The sequence below is a fragment of the Zingiber officinale genome, chromosome 6B (assembly GCF_018446385.1).
Source record: "Zingiber officinale cultivar Zhangliang chromosome 6B, Zo_v1.1, whole genome shotgun sequence".
Classification (NCBI taxonomy): Eukaryota; Viridiplantae; Streptophyta; class Magnoliopsida; order Zingiberales; family Zingiberaceae; genus Zingiber; species Zingiber officinale.
This window is the reverse complement of record NC_055996.1, coordinates 97,180,881-97,199,500: the sequence shown is the minus strand read 5'-3', so window position 1 is coordinate 97,199,500 and position 18,620 is coordinate 97,180,881. Positions and strand designations below refer to the sequence as shown.

General features: G+C 40.5%; 1 protein-coding gene across 1 annotated transcript in view; it reads right to left on the bottom strand.

Annotated features, from left to right (window-relative positions):
- Positions 1-7,412: 7,412 nt before the first annotated feature.
- The window catches only part of LOC121993270 (structural maintenance of chromosomes protein 1-like), a 35,244-nt gene continuing 24,036 nt past the window's right edge, over positions 7,413-18,620 (bottom strand). The window contains exons 10-18 of the mRNA XM_042547998.1: positions 18,471-18,610; positions 14,618-14,707; positions 14,340-14,548; positions 13,464-13,633; positions 11,855-11,964; positions 11,310-11,689; positions 8,604-8,855; positions 7,870-8,097; positions 7,413-7,779 (exon numbers count right to left, since the gene is read on the bottom strand). Coding sequence (XP_042403932.1) covers positions 7,734-7,779; positions 7,870-8,097; positions 8,604-8,855; positions 11,310-11,689; positions 11,855-11,964; positions 13,464-13,633; positions 14,340-14,548; positions 14,618-14,707; positions 18,471-18,610 — 1,625 coding nt within the window. The 3' untranslated portion in view covers positions 7,413-7,733. The remainder of the gene's footprint in view (positions 7,780-7,869; positions 8,098-8,603; positions 8,856-11,309; positions 11,690-11,854; positions 11,965-13,463; positions 13,634-14,339; positions 14,549-14,617; positions 14,708-18,470; positions 18,611-18,620) is intronic.

The window sequence follows — 18,620 nt, the reverse complement described above, 5'->3', positions numbered from 1 at the left end:
CCCATGGAGCCTCCAGCTTGCTCACATCGCCGACCGGCTTCACCTTTTTCCATACTAGGTCGCCAACTTGGAATGCCCTGGGGATCACTCGCCTGTTGTAATTCCGCTTCATTCTCTGTCGGTACACCATTAGCCGAACGACTGCTTTGGCTCACGTCTTGTCTATCAAGTCCAGCTCTAGCTGCCTACGTTCGGCGTTATCCTTGTCCTATCGTCGCACCCGATCAGACTCTATTCCGACCTCCACGGGAACGACAGCCTCTCCTCCATATACCAAGTGGAAAGGTGTAACTCCCGTTCCCTCCTTTGGTGTTGTGCGGATCGCTCATAGTACACTTGGAAGCTCGTCCACCCAGCTACCTCCGACACGGTCGAGCCGAACCCGAATAATACGTAGGATTTCCCGATTGGCGACTTCCACTTGTCCGTTGCTTTGTGGGTAGGCAACGGAGGTGAAGTGTTGCTGAATGTCGTACCCCTCACACCATTCGCTAAGCTGTTGGCCGACGAACTGTCGACCATTGTCGTACACGAGTTGTTGTGGGATGTTGAACCGACATATTATATGCTGCCAAATAAACTTCTTGACCATCTGCTCAGTTATTTTTGCCAGCAGCTCTGCTTCGACCCATTTGGAGAAATAGTCCACTGCTACAAGTAGAAACTTTCGCTGCCCGGTCGCCATAAGGAAAGGTCCCACAATATCCATGCCCCATTGATCGAATGGGTAGGATACCGTGGACGCCTTCATCTCCTCCGTTGGCCGATGGGTGAAGCTATGATATTTCTAACAAGAAAGTCAGGTGGCGACGGTCCGAGCGGCATCTTCCTAGAGGGTCGGCCAAAAGTACCCGACTAGTAGAATCTTCCTTGCCAACGAGCGGCCGCCCGGGTATCCTCCACAAGACCCGTGATGCATTTCTTTTAGTATATATTTCGCGTCCTCCGAGCTGACACACTTTAGTAACGGACAGGAAACAACTTTTTTGTAGAGCTGATCCCCGATGAGGGTGAACCGACCAACTCTCTTTCTTAGCAACCAGGCATCTTCCCGATCGGAAGGCGTAGCTCCCGATCGCAAAAATTCCATGATCGTCATCCTCCAGTCGCCCGGAAATGCAAGGCCTTCCATCCTGTCGATGTGAGCCACTAAGGACACCTGCTCGATCGGTTGTTGGATGACAATCGGCGATATTGCACTTACAAGTTTAGCCAACTCATCCGCTGCCTGGTTCTCCACTCAGGGGATTTTCTGTATAACGACTTCGCAGAAGTTGGCTTTGAGCTTTTCAAAGGCCTCCGCGTAAAGCTTGAGTCTTGCGTTGTTTATCTCGAAAGCTCCTGAGAGTTGCTGGGCGGCAAGCTGAGAGTCTGAGTAGATCACCACTCGGCTCGCTCCCACATTCCGAGCGGCCTGCAAGCCAGCTATGAGGGCTTCATACTCTGCTTCATTATTGGTTGCCCGGTATTCCAGTCAAACGGACAGATACATCCGTTCTTCTTGAGGAGAAAGCAATAGGATACCTATGCCACTCCCGAGTCGGGTGGATAACCCGTCCATATATATCCTCCATAAAGCTTCGGGTTCGGGACTCTGCACTTCAGTGATGAAATCTGCCAAGGACTGCGTCTTAATTACCGTGCGGGGCTGATACTGGATATCGAATTCACTGAGTTCGGTGGTCCACTTAATCAACCGTTCGGATGCCTCCGGGTTGAGGAGGACTCTCCCCAGAGGGTTGTTCGTCATGACGATTATTGTGTGCGCGAGGAAATAAGGTCGGAGCCTCCGAGCGACGAGGACTAGTGCGAAGGCAAGCTTTTCTAGACCAGTGTAGCGAGACTCGGCATCCTTTAGAATGTGACTCAGAAAATACACCAGCTACTCTTCGTCGTCCTGCTGCACTAATGCCGAGCCAACAGCATGCTCGGTCGAGGATAAGTAGATGCGGAGCGGCTAGTCGGCAATTGGCTTAGCTAATACAGGTAAAGAGTTTAGATAAACCTTTAATGCTTCCAACGCCTGATCACATTCTCTGTCCCACTGAAATTTGGTAGCTCGGCGCAGAATCTTGAAAAAAAGCAAGCTCCGATCGGTCATCCTGGAGATGAACCGCGATAGAGCCGTTATACGACCGGTGAGGCGTTGCACTTCCTTCAGGTTTCTGGGAGGTGGCATGTCCTGCAATGCCTTTACTTTGCTAGGATTCACCTCTATGCCCCGCTCGGTAACAATGTAGCCCAGGAAGCATCCACTTTTTGTTCCAAACAGACACTTCTGAGGGTTCAGCTTGACTCCATACATCCTCAGCGTCCGGAAGGTCTCCTCTATATCTGCACAAAGATCGACCGCTTGGAGTGATTTAATGAGTATGTCATCAACATATACCTCCAGGTTGCGCCCGATCTGCTTCTGGAACACTTTGTTCATCAGCCGCTGGTATGTGGCCCCGACGCTTTTTAATCCGAACGGCATCACGTTGTAGCAGTATGTGTCGTCTGCCGTAATGAAGCTCACTTTCTCCTGATCGTCCCGGGCGAGCGACACTTGGTGATATCCCTGATAGGCATCTAGCATGCATATTAGCTCGCATCCAACAGTCGAGTCCACCATTTGGTCAATTCGGGGCAGAGGGTAGAAGTCTTTTGGGCATGCCTTATTTAGATCCCGAAAGTCGATGCAGACCCTCCACTTATTAATCTGCTTGGAGACCAGTACCACATTCACGAGCCAGCTTGGGAACTGCACCTCCCGTATATAGCCGACCTCCAGAAGCTTCTCGACTTCTGCTCGGATGATGACGTTATGCTCGGCACTGAAGTCCCTCTTCCTTTGCTTCACAGGCCGAGCGCCAGGTCGGACATGGAGCTCATGTTGCGCGATACTTGGTGAGATGCCTGGTAGCTCGTGTGTCGACCATGCGAAGACGTCATGGTTCTGCTGTAGGCACGTGATCAGCTCTTCCTTTTGGCCCACTTCCAGGTCAGACGCGATATAGGTGGTGGCTTCCGGTCGGCCAGGCTGAATCTGCACCTCCTCTTTTTCGTCATGAACTAAGGTCTGAGGCTTCTCGATTATGGTGTTTACCTCAAGGCGTGGTGTTTTCCGAGCGAACCTAGATTCAGCTTGGACCATCTCCACATAACATCGTCGGGCGACCAGCTGATCTCCCCGAACTTCTCCTACTTGATCCTCTACAGGGAACTTGACATCCTAACAAAAAGTGGAGACGACCGCCCGAAACTCATTGAGAGTCGGTCGCCCCAATATCACATTGTATGCGGAGGGAGCATCGACCACGATGAAGTTGGTGGTCCGCGTCCTCCGAAATGGCTCTTCTCCTAGCGAGATAGCCAACCTGGTTTGCCCGACCGGCATAACCTCGTTGCCAGTGAACCCGTACAGGGGGGTTGTCATCGGCAGCAGCTCGACTCGGTCAATTTGAAGCTGGTCAAATGCCTTCTTGAAGATGATGTTGACCGAACTGCCTGTATCAATGAATATGCGGTGGATAGTATAATTTGATATTACCGCACTTATGATAAGGGTATCGTCGTGCGGCACTATAACACCTTCTAAGTCTCTGGGCCCGAAGCTTATCTCGGGCCCCTATGCCCGCTCTTGACTGCAGCTGACCACGTGAATCCTGAGCTGTCTGGCGTGCGACTTCCTTGCTCGGTTGGAATCGCCGCCTGTTGGTCCACCAGCAATGATGTTGATCTCGCCTCGAGCAACGTTACTTCTATTCTCCTCCTCTCAAGCGGTCGGCCTTGCTTGCTCATGCGAGGCTCGGGAATTGGCCCTTGGCTAGTGATGATGCTGTCGCTCAGGTGACTCCCTAACCACCCGTCGCCCGGTACTTTGGGGTCGGTTTCGTCGATCAAGTGAAGGCGACCGGCGGCGGTAGCTTCTTGGAGCCGGGTGAGCGATCGGAGCGAACCCCCGATAATCACGGGTGTTGTGGGTTGCAGACTGGTGGAGTGAACAAAACATGGGGGTCCATACCTTTCCTTTTTGCCTGGGTCGATCGGCCGCTACATGTGGGACGGCGTGCGACCTTGCTTCTTGATGAGGACGTACTCCCTTAGCACGGGGTGCTCTCGGTGGCTGATGGCTGACCAGCAACCTCCGCTCGGCTTGTGCTAAAGGCTCGGACGACGCTTCTTTCCTCCTGGTCGCCTGAGCTTCCTCCACATTGATATACTCACTTGCCTTTTTCAGCATGTGGCCGTAGTCGTGGGGCGACTTTCTGATGAAAGAGCGGAAGAAGTCCCCGTCGGTTAAGCCCTGAGTGAAGGCATGCATCATTGTCTCTGATGAGACCGTGGGGATGTCCATGGCCGCTTGGTTGAAGCGATGGATGTAGGCTCAGAGGGTCTCTCTCGGCCCTTACTTCATGGAAAATAAGCTGACGCTGGTCTTCTGATAGCGTCGATTGCTGGCAAAGTGGTGGAGGAATGCCGTTCGGAAGTCCTTAAAGCTCCGAATTGATCCGTCCGGCAATCTCTGGAACCATCATTGTGCCGAGCCGGATAGTGTGGTAAGGAAGACTCGGCACTTAACTCCGTCAGTATATTGGTGGAGAGTAGCGGTGTTATCGAACTTACCGAGATGGTCATCCGGGTCAGTCGGGTCGCTGTACTCCCTGATGGCCAGAGGGGCATAGTGCCTGGGGAGTGGGTCCTGCAGGATCGCCTCGGAGAACTGATGATTAATCCGCTCGGGAGACGACACGGTTTGAGGCGCCTTTCCCTTTTTGACGTCTCGAGCAAGGGCTTCATCAGATGACCCCTGGTTGGCTTGGGCTAGCTCAAAGGGAGTCTGGAAGAGGGCCCGATGGAACGGAATAGAGGCGGGTGACACGTCTCCTGGTGTGCCGGTCTGCCCTTTATTCTGCGCCCAAGTGGAGTGCTGCTCTGGTCGATCTTCCTGCGCCGCTCAGCCACCTGATGCTGAGGCGACCTGCTGTGCCAACCGCTCGGCTTGAGCCTTCTGATGTTGCTCCACTATTTTCGCCGCTCGCGCTTGGATGAGCGCGTCGAGTTCTTCGGGGGAGAGCGTCGCGGTATGTTGGCGTCCAGCTTCCTCCATCTTCTCGGCCCAGATTCAGGTACGTTCCCACAAACGGCGCCAATTTGATCCTGTCCGGGAGTTGAGTCGATCGACACTGGGGACGCGGCGCTCTCTGATGTCTTCGGATGATGCAGACCTCCGGCGAACCTGCAACAAAGTCAAGCCGGGAAGGGGTTCCCGGCGACGACCCTCTGACGCTCAAATCAAGCAACGGCAAGGAGAAGCAGAGTAACAGGATGAGGACTGTAGCTACAGTAAAGATGAATGCGTACCTCCGTCGAAGTCTGGGGGTCCTTATATAGGATCCCTGGGATGCGCGTGCACACTTCTCGAGGCATGCACGCTCCTCAAAGCATACCTTGGAATGGACGTGTCAGAAAAGTGTATCTGACGCCATACCGCAACCGTCCGAACATATCTATGACATGACAGTGGAAACTTCCACCATACGATTCTCTGTCCGGTCCGGCCGCCGACCATGCTGTCTGTCGACGGCACATGTCTCGAGAAGGATATCACCAGCTGCCCCTTTTGTCCTCTTCTGAGTCTTTTGTTGGTTACTAGGTCGAGCGAGAGGACCACTCGACCATCCTGGCGTTCGGGAGTGCAAGCGTACCTGACCGAGTGAGAAGGCCACTCGGTCACATACTCGGACGGGCTTGCAGCCTTAGTCGATCTGCTGCTCAGCTGAGCAGACAGGCCGCCCGGCGGATCAGCTCTTTTATACGAGCACTCATGAGCGTCGGAAACCCGACCTGAGGTCGAGTTGTCGTCGCGCCAGCTTGGGCGCTATTCCAAACGATCGACCAAGCGAGTCTCTCCGCTTAGCCAGACTCTTAGGTTGACCATCTTGACTTTGACCTCCACATGTCGTTGACCCCTACTCGTGCGGGCCCCCCATTTCTTACCACCTGATCATATATATATATATATATATATATATATATATATATATATATATATATATATATATATATATATATACTTATTGGAAAAATGTGCATGCAGTCTCCATTGATAAACATAACTTTGCATGTACTTCTCATTGGAAAAAATCTTTATTTTCACGCCCTAGTCTAATATACTTACCTAATTGCCCTTGATATTTTAAGTATAAAAAGTCTAAAAATGAGTATAATCAGTCTTAAATTCAGTATATTAAACTAGAATCTAGTATATTTTCTATTAAATTGAGTATTATTCTTTTTCCACCTCAATTAGATGGAAAATATACTAGATTTTCTTTAAATGATACTCAATTTGATGGAAAATATACTAGATTTTCTTTAAATGATGCTAAATTTAGAAGGAATTATATTAAGTAAGAAAAAAGTCATGCTCAATTTAATAGAAAATATACTTGATTCTAATTTAAAATGTTGAATTTAATAGAATTATACTTGTTTTAAGACTATTTGTACCTAAAAAATATGAGGGGGAATTTTAATAGACAATATACTTGATTCTAGTATAAAATGTCGACTTTAAGAGGAATTATATTCATTTTAGTATATTTTCTATCAAATTGTGCACGATTCTTTTTCCACCTCAATTAGATGAAAAATATACTAGATTTTCTTTAAATGATATTTTAATTGGAGAGAAAATATACTAGATTTTCTTTAAATGATGTTAAATTTAGAAGGAATTATATTAAAACAGGAAAAAAATGTGCTCAATTTAATAAAAAAATATACTCTTCTAGTGTAAATTATTAATTTTAAAAAGAATTATACTCATTTTTAGATCTGCTGTACTTAAAAAATTTGAGAAACAATTAGGTAACAATATTTACATGAAAAGAGTGGAAATAAAATAATTTTTTTTAGAATTGAAGATTGTATACAAAATTAAAATTAAAATTATGATTAAAATTTTTTTTTCTACTTTACCGATAAGTTAACTAATATACAATTTTAAAATATATACAGAGAGAAAAGAGATATGTAACTTCCATCCGTGACTTTCACAGACATCCGAGTGCATGGACCATTTCCTAATGCCACCACACACCCAAACAAGTACACTAGTCTGACACGAAGATTGATCGACACATCATTTTTCTTATATATATATATATATATATATATGTGGGCACGTTATTTCCAAATAAATAGTTATTCCTTCATAAGGTTGTAGAAGACAATGTAATCAATAAAAATAATTATTTCAAAAAAAAATAGCGGTATCCAATATTAAATACCTTATTCATATGTAAGGCAAATTTGCTGGCTAGAACGTTATAGTATACTTACTATTGAAAACCCAATTGAATTTACATAAAACCAAACAGCAAAATTGAAAATGTTATTAGCAACATTTTCATGCACTTTAGTAATTGCTAGAGGTAAACAACCACCCTCAAATATGAAATCAAAAATCCCAAATCAACATTTGCATACTTATGAACAAGAAGTATCTGTAGCAAACAAAGCTAAGACATCCTAACCGCTAGTGTTGAAGAAACTCTTCCAAATGGTTAGACGAGAAGACATGTAGCTATGGACGAATGGACAACAAAGTGGCAAACAACGCAAGGACATTCTACCTTTTTACAATATATTCATCAGAAACTAACAATTTGTGTTGGATCAGGGTCAATCATCTTAAACAAATAGGCATGTAGCAGCCACGATGAAGCTCTCCTGACGAAGCTTCATTACTCCCTGTACTTGGTTAGGTCAAATGTTAAAGTTCTTGAACAGCTGAAATGGCAATTTAGGACAACAAAAAACTGAGTTAGATGTGCTTGCTGATATATATTTAAATTACTAAACCCTACAAAGTAGACTCACCTTTTATCAGAGTCTCTATAAACTCCAACCAATGCCTCAGCTTTGTCATAGAAACTGTCCTTGAGTGAAATCACGATACTCTGGAAACCACATCCTCCATCACTTTCTTGGCTGCTCCGAGCACCATCACATGATTTGGACCTAATGAACCCAGCAACCTTGGCAACATTCAGGTTATCTAAAGCTGCATCAACTTCATCAAGTATAAAGAATGGAGATGGCCTGTAACTGAACATTAAGAAAAAGATAAGAATGAATTTTGCATTGCAGTGATTCTGCATTACCAGGGCTTAAAAAGAATGTTTTGACCACTAGCTTAGCAGTTGGCATACTGTAGACATTTAATTTAAATCAAAGAATGATTAGTTTAAAAGGTCCACATCGAGTTGCATAAATTTATATAAAATCTCTTAGACAAGAATATTGAAAGTTCTGGAGCAAGATAATCTTAAGAACATACAGCTAGACAAAGTTATCCATCAGAGCAGAAAATAATCACATTACCTCAAAAATAATTATGTTTTAGAACCAATAATTCAACGGGCATTAAAAAGAAATCGAGTAGTTTTCATATAGAACCATACAATTTTCTGTATTGTCTAAAGGTTGAGTAACGAGATTAGTTGGTACTAAGCAACAACCAGCATACTCAGGAGCAAGTGAAATCAAGTCATCATCTCAAGAACACAAAAATTTGCTGCTCAGAAAATCAGAATATTGCTGATGAGAAATACCTGTGAATTGCAAAGAGCAAGGCAAGGGCTGCAACAGTTTTCTCACCGCCTGATAACTGCTCCATATCTCTGAACCGTTTGGTAGGGGGCATGGCTGTATATTTGATTCCATGTAAGAAAGGTTCATCTTCATTTTCTAGGTTCAAATAAGCTGTCCCGCCGAGAGGATGTGTTTGACTCTTCGTCAATTGCTTGTAAATTTTGTCTATACTTTTAGATATATGATCAAAGGCCTCCATGAAATGTTCATACCTGAAAAGTTCAAAAAAGGGGAAATGTACAACAGGTTGGTAAAATGTGATTGATTAGAGGGGAAGAAAAACTTAAACCTGTAAATAATTAAACTGCAAGCAAAGTACTTATTGTTAGTATTAGCCCTAGTACCAATTATGAGATGATTGTAAATGGCTCCTTTTGTATCATGTTTATTATTAATAAAAGCAAAGTTGGTTATTATATTTACTTCAATTCAGTGCCGAACGAATAAGTATAATAATGTCCTAGAGTAGGAGGTTCTAATCTACAACATATCAATTGGTTGAATTGATAGTGAGATATTGTAGATATACATAGAACACTACTCTTAACTGTTCCTAGTCGAGCATTAATATACAAGGACAATATTCATGCGTTAAGACTAGCATGTAGGTCAACGGATGACTTGATCTCATAAGTCATGGATATGAGATATCAGGTTGACACATGGGTATATATTAGAGAATATGTACTAAATGACCCGTCATGAGAATGTTTCATGGATCGTCATATGAGTGTCATAAACATTCTCATATGACTATTGGTATAAATAGTCCTTAGACCTGAAATCACTACAGTTCCCTACATAAGAAGTTGTATACTTTGGTATCGTCAAACGTCACCCGTAACAGGGTGGACTATAAAGTCGATCACTAGGTATGCAATAAGTTATACGGAGGGATGTGAGTGATGTAGATGAGATATATCCCTTCTATATGACGGAAGTGATATCTATGACCCCTTGATTAGTAGGACACAAGAATGCATGACCATGCTTAAATAAGTCAATATATGATATTGAGCTTATTTAATTGAGTGTGTCTACTTAGAGATCAAGAAACATAAAGATTGATAAGAGGATGACACGATCTATGCCTCATTGATCAATCTAGATATCGAGGATAGAAGGATTGAGTCATACAAGATAATAGCCACGGAAAGGTTAAGTCGGATCTCGACATTCTCGTCACTTGGGTAGCAATGATGCCTTGCTAGATGTCACTCATTGCTTATGTATCTAAATGTTGATTTGGATACATTGCCAACGTTACGAGAACCTATTGGGTCACACACAAAGAACAAGTCAATGGAGATGGATTCATATGATGAATCATTGGATTAAGTCTAATTCAAATTGGACTCATTGAGTAAGACTCAATTAAATCCAACTATTGGATTCAGTCCAATTCAAATTAGACTCATTGAATCAATTGGATTGATGATTAATGAGTTGGACTCATTATATGATTTCATATTTGATGATTAATGAGTTGGACTCGTTATATGATTTCATGAATTTGAATTCATGAAGAAAGAGGAGTGTACAACTTTTATTACTCATGCATTGGATGCATTGGATGAAAGAGTGAACAATTTGAATTGCTCATGCATTGGATTCATTGGATGAAGAGTGAACCATTTGAATTACTCATGCATAGGGTGCATTGGATTCATTGGATGAAGACAAATATTAATGTCAATCAAGGCAATTGACATTAAGGCATGAGGCAATTTCATGAATCTATAAAAGGGAGTTTTTGGATTCATTTTCATGATGAATTTTTGTGTTCTTGCTCTTCTTCCTCCTCCTCTCTTCCACTTGGCCGAAACTTCCAAGAAGGGTTGCTAGCACAACCTTTGGTTGTTTCATTCTCCACTTTGTGAGTTTGTGAGACAAACGAGACTTGTTCGTGTGGATACCATAGAGGTGTGGCGACTTGATCGCGCTAAGATCCGCATCTAAAGAAACGTTGCTGTCGGGATTGCGAAGGACACGCAACAAAGGTATAACTTTCTCATGTAGAAAAATTAGGACTTAGTATATGGTTTCCTTTCGCATGGATCTTCTGGAAAGGAACTAGATGTTTTCCGCTGCGCTTTCGCGTGTTTAGCGTCCTAGTTCCTTACACTTATCTCCGACCTAGAGAAAGCACAAAGAGATAGTTCTAGAAGTGCAATTTGTGGGCATCATTCCGTCTTTTTTTAGCTCCAATTATCAAGTCTAGTTGGAGTTCTCTAATATTTTTTTATCCAATTTGAGAGAAAAGTGTTGGAAATTTATTTTACATTATTATGCACGTATATGGGTATGATTTTAAAATTGTAATAAGGAAATATAGGAATAACTATAAAGCATAACCTAAGGGGGTAAAAACCTAGAATAATTTCCCCACATTAACATTTATTATGGATCTGTTCATCAGAATTAAAACTCCACTAGACAATACTTGCATTGGATATTAAATGAAAAAAAAATAATTAAATTGTAACTAGAAGTTCAATCACAAATGCCTTAGCTACAAACTAATTTTGTAAATTTGCCTCACATAGTGCAGACATATCAGACCACATAACTAAGTCGTTCAACAATATGCTGCAGAAGCCAATTATAATACTTGCTAAAGAACTCAAATTACAATGGCATTCATTTTCTGCATACAAAATGTGTACCTTTTTTGTCTAACAGAGTTATATCGTTCAGATATTTCCTTCTCTTCTTTCCTAGTTGCTTCAAATTTATCAATTACTTCCTTTTCTTTCTCTTGTAGTGCTTCATACTGATCAAGTGCTTTTAAGTTAGGAGCGGTTCGTTCAATTTCAACCATCAAATTGTCCATCCTTTTCTTGAAATCTAACTCAAGTTTATCTCTCTCAGAAGCTCTCATCTCCTGCAAATATGTTCTTCTCAGCTGAGTATAGTCGAAGACAGGTTGTGTGCTAGAAGATTCAATTTCCATTCCATCATTGGCCATGGGGAGTTTCAACTGCTCAAGCTCGCACTTATCAAGCACCTCTTGCTTACTAGATCTAAGCTGTTCAAGTCGTGCCTCCTGTTGCAAAAGAAAGCCTTCTTAGTATGACATCAATAGACAAGTTTAATTTACTGCCATGATGTTAAGGATGAACGAAAATCATTTTTTTTTCCCCATAACATTTCAAGAGCAATATCTTTATAGGAAATTGAAAGACAAAGTGGAAAAGAAACATCATCCAACCTTAGAATTTATAACTCGCTCCAGCTTCCCAATAGTTCCTTTGAAACTGTCACTCTTTTTTTTTAGTTCGTCAATAGCATCTTCACACGCATCTGACTTGACCTTCCACTCTACAAGAAAAGAAAATCAATAATGTGTTGTCATCCTAAATTGATAAGCAAACTAGAAATTATCAAAATCTTAAGCATACGCCAACATTGCATTTAGATATCTACTCTCGAGACACTGATTAGAATAAAGCATGGTTTAAAATGTCACACCAAGTCGGTTAACTTAGATGAAATTTACTGTTCCGCCCAGCACCAATGTAACATTCACGATATTACCATACTACGGTGGGTGAACATTATGGTGACGGTCAAATGCCTTGCATGAGTTTCTGCAACATCGATAAGGTCGCATTCTTACTTTCATGGCGTCGGGAGGATCATGCAAGCATTGGTGAGGTCATGTAAGGTCAAGCAAGGGTTTGGCAAAATAACTTCTCTTTTTTGTTCAGAATCTTCCTATTGTTGTTTGTCTTCTCTCGGTTTCGTCACGTCATCCCAAAATATTGTTTGCTTTCTCTCAACTTCATCATTGCATCCTGAAATGGTGAAGGTAATATCCTTCATTCTCCTTTCCTTACCCTCTTCTCCTCCTCAATGCCTTTGGTACTGCACCTCACACGCTCAGCATGGCATGAAACTGTCTTGTTCCGGCTAGGGATCAAAACCCCATTCAAGATTTCAAACCATGGTACAATGAACATTTTGTTTGGACATTTGTAAATTGATGTTGGATTCAAATGTAAATGTAACTGCAAAATGAATTAATCTTGATCTGAAAATTTCAAGTTCTGAAAGCTGATGCAGACACATTTTCCTTTTGAAGATAATCACTCAGTATCCATAAAAAAATTTATCAGAAACAAAAAGATCTAATAAATGAAAACGTATTCAATTTCACAACTAAAGGGCATGCCTGAGTTCACATTATAATTATTTCCAGCTAGTATTAATGGCTTTCACCCTATCATATAGGACAAAGGCTCTGCTTGATGGACATGCTGCATAAGGGGCAGTATATCCTATTCATAGACCTCATGGATGAATATTTTTGTCACTATTTGTTTGAAAAAAAATAATATATATAAGTTGATACAATTATCTTGTGGCATGGCATGTTTAAAGGCGATGCAAAATCATACAGTGACTTTTTCAGACTGCCTTTCTCTTATTTTAAAGATACCATGTGGAATATTCTGCATAATAAACTGAATCTACCCCTCAAGTTGTAGGAGTCACTCTCAAGATTAGATAGAATGACAAGCTTCGAACCAGAGAGACAAATTAGGAAGCCCTTCCAATCCATCAGAAGAGATTCATTCTGTGATTCAGATCTTTTTCCTGAGGTCAAACAAATCCAACTTAATGTATGCATTTCGTTTTACTTGGATAGGAATAAATGTAACCAAAAGGGAGTGATTTGCTGGTTCCTAAATATTATAATCCTGATAAGAAAATTAGAGCAAACAAGCAACAAAAGTAATTACCACTAGCATAGATGACATAGATGCTAAAATACTTGGACATTCATTTGCATAGAGAAATAAAACTTGTAAGGCTACCATCAGCTTTTTGTTCTATTATTTTCATCTGGTCTGTAATTTCTGCTGCTGCTTTCTCCGCATTAGATTCTTTCTGTTTTACATCTTTCAAGTCTTCCTTTAAAGAATCAATTGAGGATTCCAACTTTGCAATTGGGGCCTTCATATCCCGCTTTTGTTCATACTCTAGTCTACAAGAGAAGCAAAGCAATTTGAGTCACTTGACATAACTTCAGCTTACTTACTATCCAAATGCACCATGTTCAGTGACCATTGATGAACCATTCGAAACAATGCAATATAATACAGAACAAATGGATGTAAAACTGAAAACATGATTTTGATGGCCAAACGGTCAAAAACATTGTCAAAAAAAAAAAAAAAAAAAAACCCGCCCTTTTTATTAGCCTACAAGAGAATAAAAGAAATTTAAGTCAATGAGGGCAACTACTCCATATCAAAACACTGCATTTAGTGATGATCAACGAAAAATTGGTAATAAGACAGCAAAGAACTAATGAATTTCAAAACTAAAAAAAGAGATGATTTTGATGATCAATTAGAGGAAAAAAACCTTAATCAAGTGATTCTAACACACTTTTGTTCTAGCCCACAAGAGTAGCAGATCAATTCAAGTCGCTGGGTAAGCTTGGCCTATGATACAGTAACTAAATGTACAGCCTTAAATGATCATTGATGAACGACAGGTAATAGGCATGATAAAACATAAAAATGTTACAATTGAATAACATAATTTTGGTGGCTAATCAGACAAAAAAAAAACACATATAAAATCTGGTTAGTAAAAAAGATAGAGTCGAAAAATTAACGGTAGATTAACTTTGAAAATTTGGATCGATATGTTGAAAAATAAAATGTATAGAGTTGAATGCTTACTGGTACTTCAACTTTGACATTTGATTGCTTAAGCTAAGCTTTCTCTCATACATTTCTTGAGAAGCTTTAAGTTGTTCCTCTTCATACTCACGAATGTTCTTCACTCCAACAGATTCACTGAAATCCTTGTAAATTCGATCAACAATTGTATTGATCCTTTTCTCAAGCTTTTGGATCTCTTCAGATCTTCTAGCAATAGCACTTTTCAACTGCATAAACAAGATAGATCAGCAGCAAACACCTAATATGGGCAAGGGGGCAATGGAAATAGAAATCACCTTCTGAAGCTCAGGTTTTAGGCGATCAATCTCCTCTCTGATATTGTGCTTTTCATCAGTTAGTTTCGAAAGCTTTTCATGAATATTTGCCTGCATGTGATCTTTTAACATGAGAAGAATATAAACATCCAGCAAAGAACAGAATACATAAAAAACCAAGCAAAACATTGAACATGAAATACAGATACTACCTGAAAAAACAAAAAAAACTTAACAGAAAATTCTTCAGCCAAAATATTTGGTGTCATTCAACTAAAATGCCAAGGCAAGATTCAGAGATCATTCTACAACCAACCAATTTTCCAATGTGACATTTTTTTGGGGAAGATAATGAGGTGATAGCAAACTTTAAAAGAGGAATACTTGTCAATGAGAAAGTACATGAGTTACTATGTGTAATTGAGCTTTGAAGTATTGTTTTGTACCTGAATTTTGATTTCCTGTCAGAATGGTACAATTTTGGTACCTTCTCATGCGTTGACATTCTTCATGACCACTCAATACCAAAACCATATTGTTCTTTATTCAGCAAACTCAAAATAATGAGATTTAATCTATATTCCCCTTACACTTAGCTTGTTCACCTCTAAATATAATTTAATTAAAATTTCAGAAAACAAAAAATTCAAAAAAGTTAACAAGCACCATGACTTCTGATTATATTTGCTAATACGAAAATGAAGGACATACATCATAGGGGAGCATTGGTTCTTGTATGATTGTACTAAGATTAATCTCATTATTTTCAAGACTCATTAAATAATGCTACCAAAACATCTAGTAATAGACGTGATTTCTACATATGTCTAGCAATATATTTTGGTTAGTCACTAGGAGCTGCACTTGCACTGACATAATTCCAATTAGAATAGATACAAGTTAGAATAAGATACAGATATATCTCGGAAGCCTTGATGGAACGGTAAAATTGTTGCTGTGACCTTCTAGTCATGGATTCGAGTCGCGGAAACAACCTCTTGCAATACATGATAAGGCTACATACAATAGATCCAATGTGGTCCCACCCTTCCCAGGAACCTGCATTGGCAGGAGCTTCGTACACCAGGCTGCCCTTTTTATATTCTCCCCAAAAGTAGCCAGCAAAATTGGGATAAGTCATGGAATGAGAGAATCTTCTTGCATCAGTCATTTTCGAACAATAGCAACCAAATCAAGTGATGTGAGTTAGGAAGCAAGCTGTGAGTTTTATGTTTGCTTCCATGTGATGGATATAGGAGAGGTTAACCTCAGTTTCATGTGCAAGACACCACCAAGTTAAAAACCAACTAACAACGGCTTTGTCCTGCAACACCCTCATAACGCCATGCAGTGGAGATCTCATAGAGGCAGTTCTATCACCCAAGATACAGAACCTTCTGCATCATACCTCAATTTTGGTAGACCTATAGCATGCTACTTTTGCCTTGCTTGACACCCAGCCCTAAGATCCAGATGCCCTTCATCTAAGACAAGAAACAGCAGTGTTGACCCTTCCCTGCACAAGCAAAATGACAAGCCATCTTCCCCAAGTTGGGTTATATTTTCTATGGACTAGGTCTTTTGATGGATTAAAATCCTGATCTGCTTCAAGTAATGAGTAGGTCCAGCTTTGTTGAAGAGAGAGGAGACAAATTTACTGAATTACATAAGTCATTAGATCTGGTCCACGCTTTGCTTAAGATCCAGTGCAAAGTGAATTGCAAGATTACAAGAGCGAAGAGCCCCTTACCAATTGCATTAGAACCAATTTTATGGAATTTCAGCTCCAGGCTAGGCTTGCAAAATCATGGTAAAATAAGAATCTCCCTTTGGAAATTTTATTTAACCAATTGCACAAATGGCATGGGAGTCGAAACGTGTGGGCCATTTACCAAATGCAGAGTACCCAAAGGACGGATTGTGAATCCATCTACATTGATTTTTGGCCATATTCTAATCCATTCGTGAACAGAAGCCTCTTTCCATCCTTCCACGTTAGTGAATCCTTATTCTCACCCAAGTATCGTCCTTCTCCATGAGCTTCCTCCCAAGCCTGTCATTGCTATTCTTGGCACACATATGACCTACACCACACACCCTAGTTTTGTGACAAGGAAGATCGAGGGCATAATAGGACATTTCCAACTCTTTCCCTTCTTCCGCTCCTAACATGGTAAACTAAGGATAGATTATCTCTTTCCTTTTCCTTCCATAGTTGATCTACATCCAACGTACAGTCTTCCCCTCCACAATCTGCTCCCTTGAGTAAAGACAGCATTAGAGTGATAGCAAGGAAACAAGATGTAGTAGAGGTTACCTGAGTACTATTGCAAAGATGTGGTGAGTGGCAAGATATGGGAAATAGACAAAGGAAAAGGAGGCCAAGAGGAAAAGTAAAAGGGGATACAACACTAGCAGCTAGGGCTCAAGGAAGGACGGGAAAGAAGAAAGAAAATAATACAAAATCATTTGTTTATAAACATAATTAAGGAATTATAATTTTTTAATATATGCTGCTGCAATAGTATTCCGTCTGCCATGTCAGCAATGCATCAGTGAAATTAAAAGGTGTACTTGATTATCGATCTTATTAAGTTTGTGTACAACATTGAAACATATGGGAAATAAATGAACTAAGCCATTTATTTTTCCCCAAAAGCAAGCCTATATTAGATGGAGAGATGTAAATGGCAAAGAACAAGTTTAAATTAGCAAAAACTCACAATGACTACCACAACCCATAGGCAACACACTTAAATTAGCACAAGAACTTAAAATGACTACAAACATCCATAGAAACATGACAAGAGATTATCAAGCATACTTTATAGAATGAATTCCAAGTATACTTTTACAGAATAAATTCAACTTCCATAAATTGAAAGTTCAGCATTAGGGAAAATGCAAATTAGGAATTCATTTATCCAAAAAAGTAGTGATCAGTAACTAGAAAGAATTGTAGCACACATTACTGGTGTTATTACCTTTCACATTCATAACAATATAATGCCACAATTTCTTATATCATCAATTCTCAAATTAAATAATACGACACCGGTTATCCTTTCGACATATTGTTAAGACATGTGATAAACAAAAAAAGGTACAGAAGTGTTCACATATCTCTAGCTAGGTGAATACAACTTTTTTCCTCGAAAAGGCAGACCATAATACCAGCTAATGATCCAAAAACCAAGGTTCAAAATCTCGAGCCGTGCCAAAGTTTCGGTCTTTGATTGGAACAATACTATTTTGGTATTGTGCTGATGTTTCTATGCACGGTGTCAATAATGGATTGGAGTTGAAGAAGGAGATGAAGCATGCTAAGGAGACATTGTTTGTACCAAGAATGATTTTAAATCTTGTACCATGTTGAATGAAACAATCAAAACATATTATTTTGGAAAATTATTGAAACTAAGGAGACATTGTTTGTACCAAGAATGATTTTAAATCTTGTACCATGTTGAATGAAACAATCAAAACATATTATTTTGGAAAATTATTGAAACTAAACTCACTCAACACAGATAATGTCTCCTTCCTTCACTTCATCTCCTTCCTCTGTCAACCTCCAATCAGTCACCAATATCATGCATTCGAGTATCGGGACAATATATTATCTTTTCAATCAATGATCAAAACTATGACACAACTCGAGATTTTAAACATTGGTGTTGCGTGGTATTGAGTTTCAACGATTTACCAGAATGATACGTCTCAACCGTTTCACCCGGCACGGTACGAGATTTCAAACCATGCCGGAAACAAAAAGAGTTCTCAACTTCAAGTTAATCTTATCCAAATCAATCAACTATGGCAACAAAAAATGAAAATGAAAATGGCCTCAAAAGTTAACTAAAACCATGTTTACCTCCTCGATTTTGGCATAATGAATTTTCTTTTCAAGCCCTGTGATCTTTTCAGATGTTTCAGATTCTTTTATTTGTAATGCTCTTAAGGACCCAAGACTCTCCATTTCTGATTCCAGCTGATCCTTCCGTTTTTTAAGAGCTGCATGAAA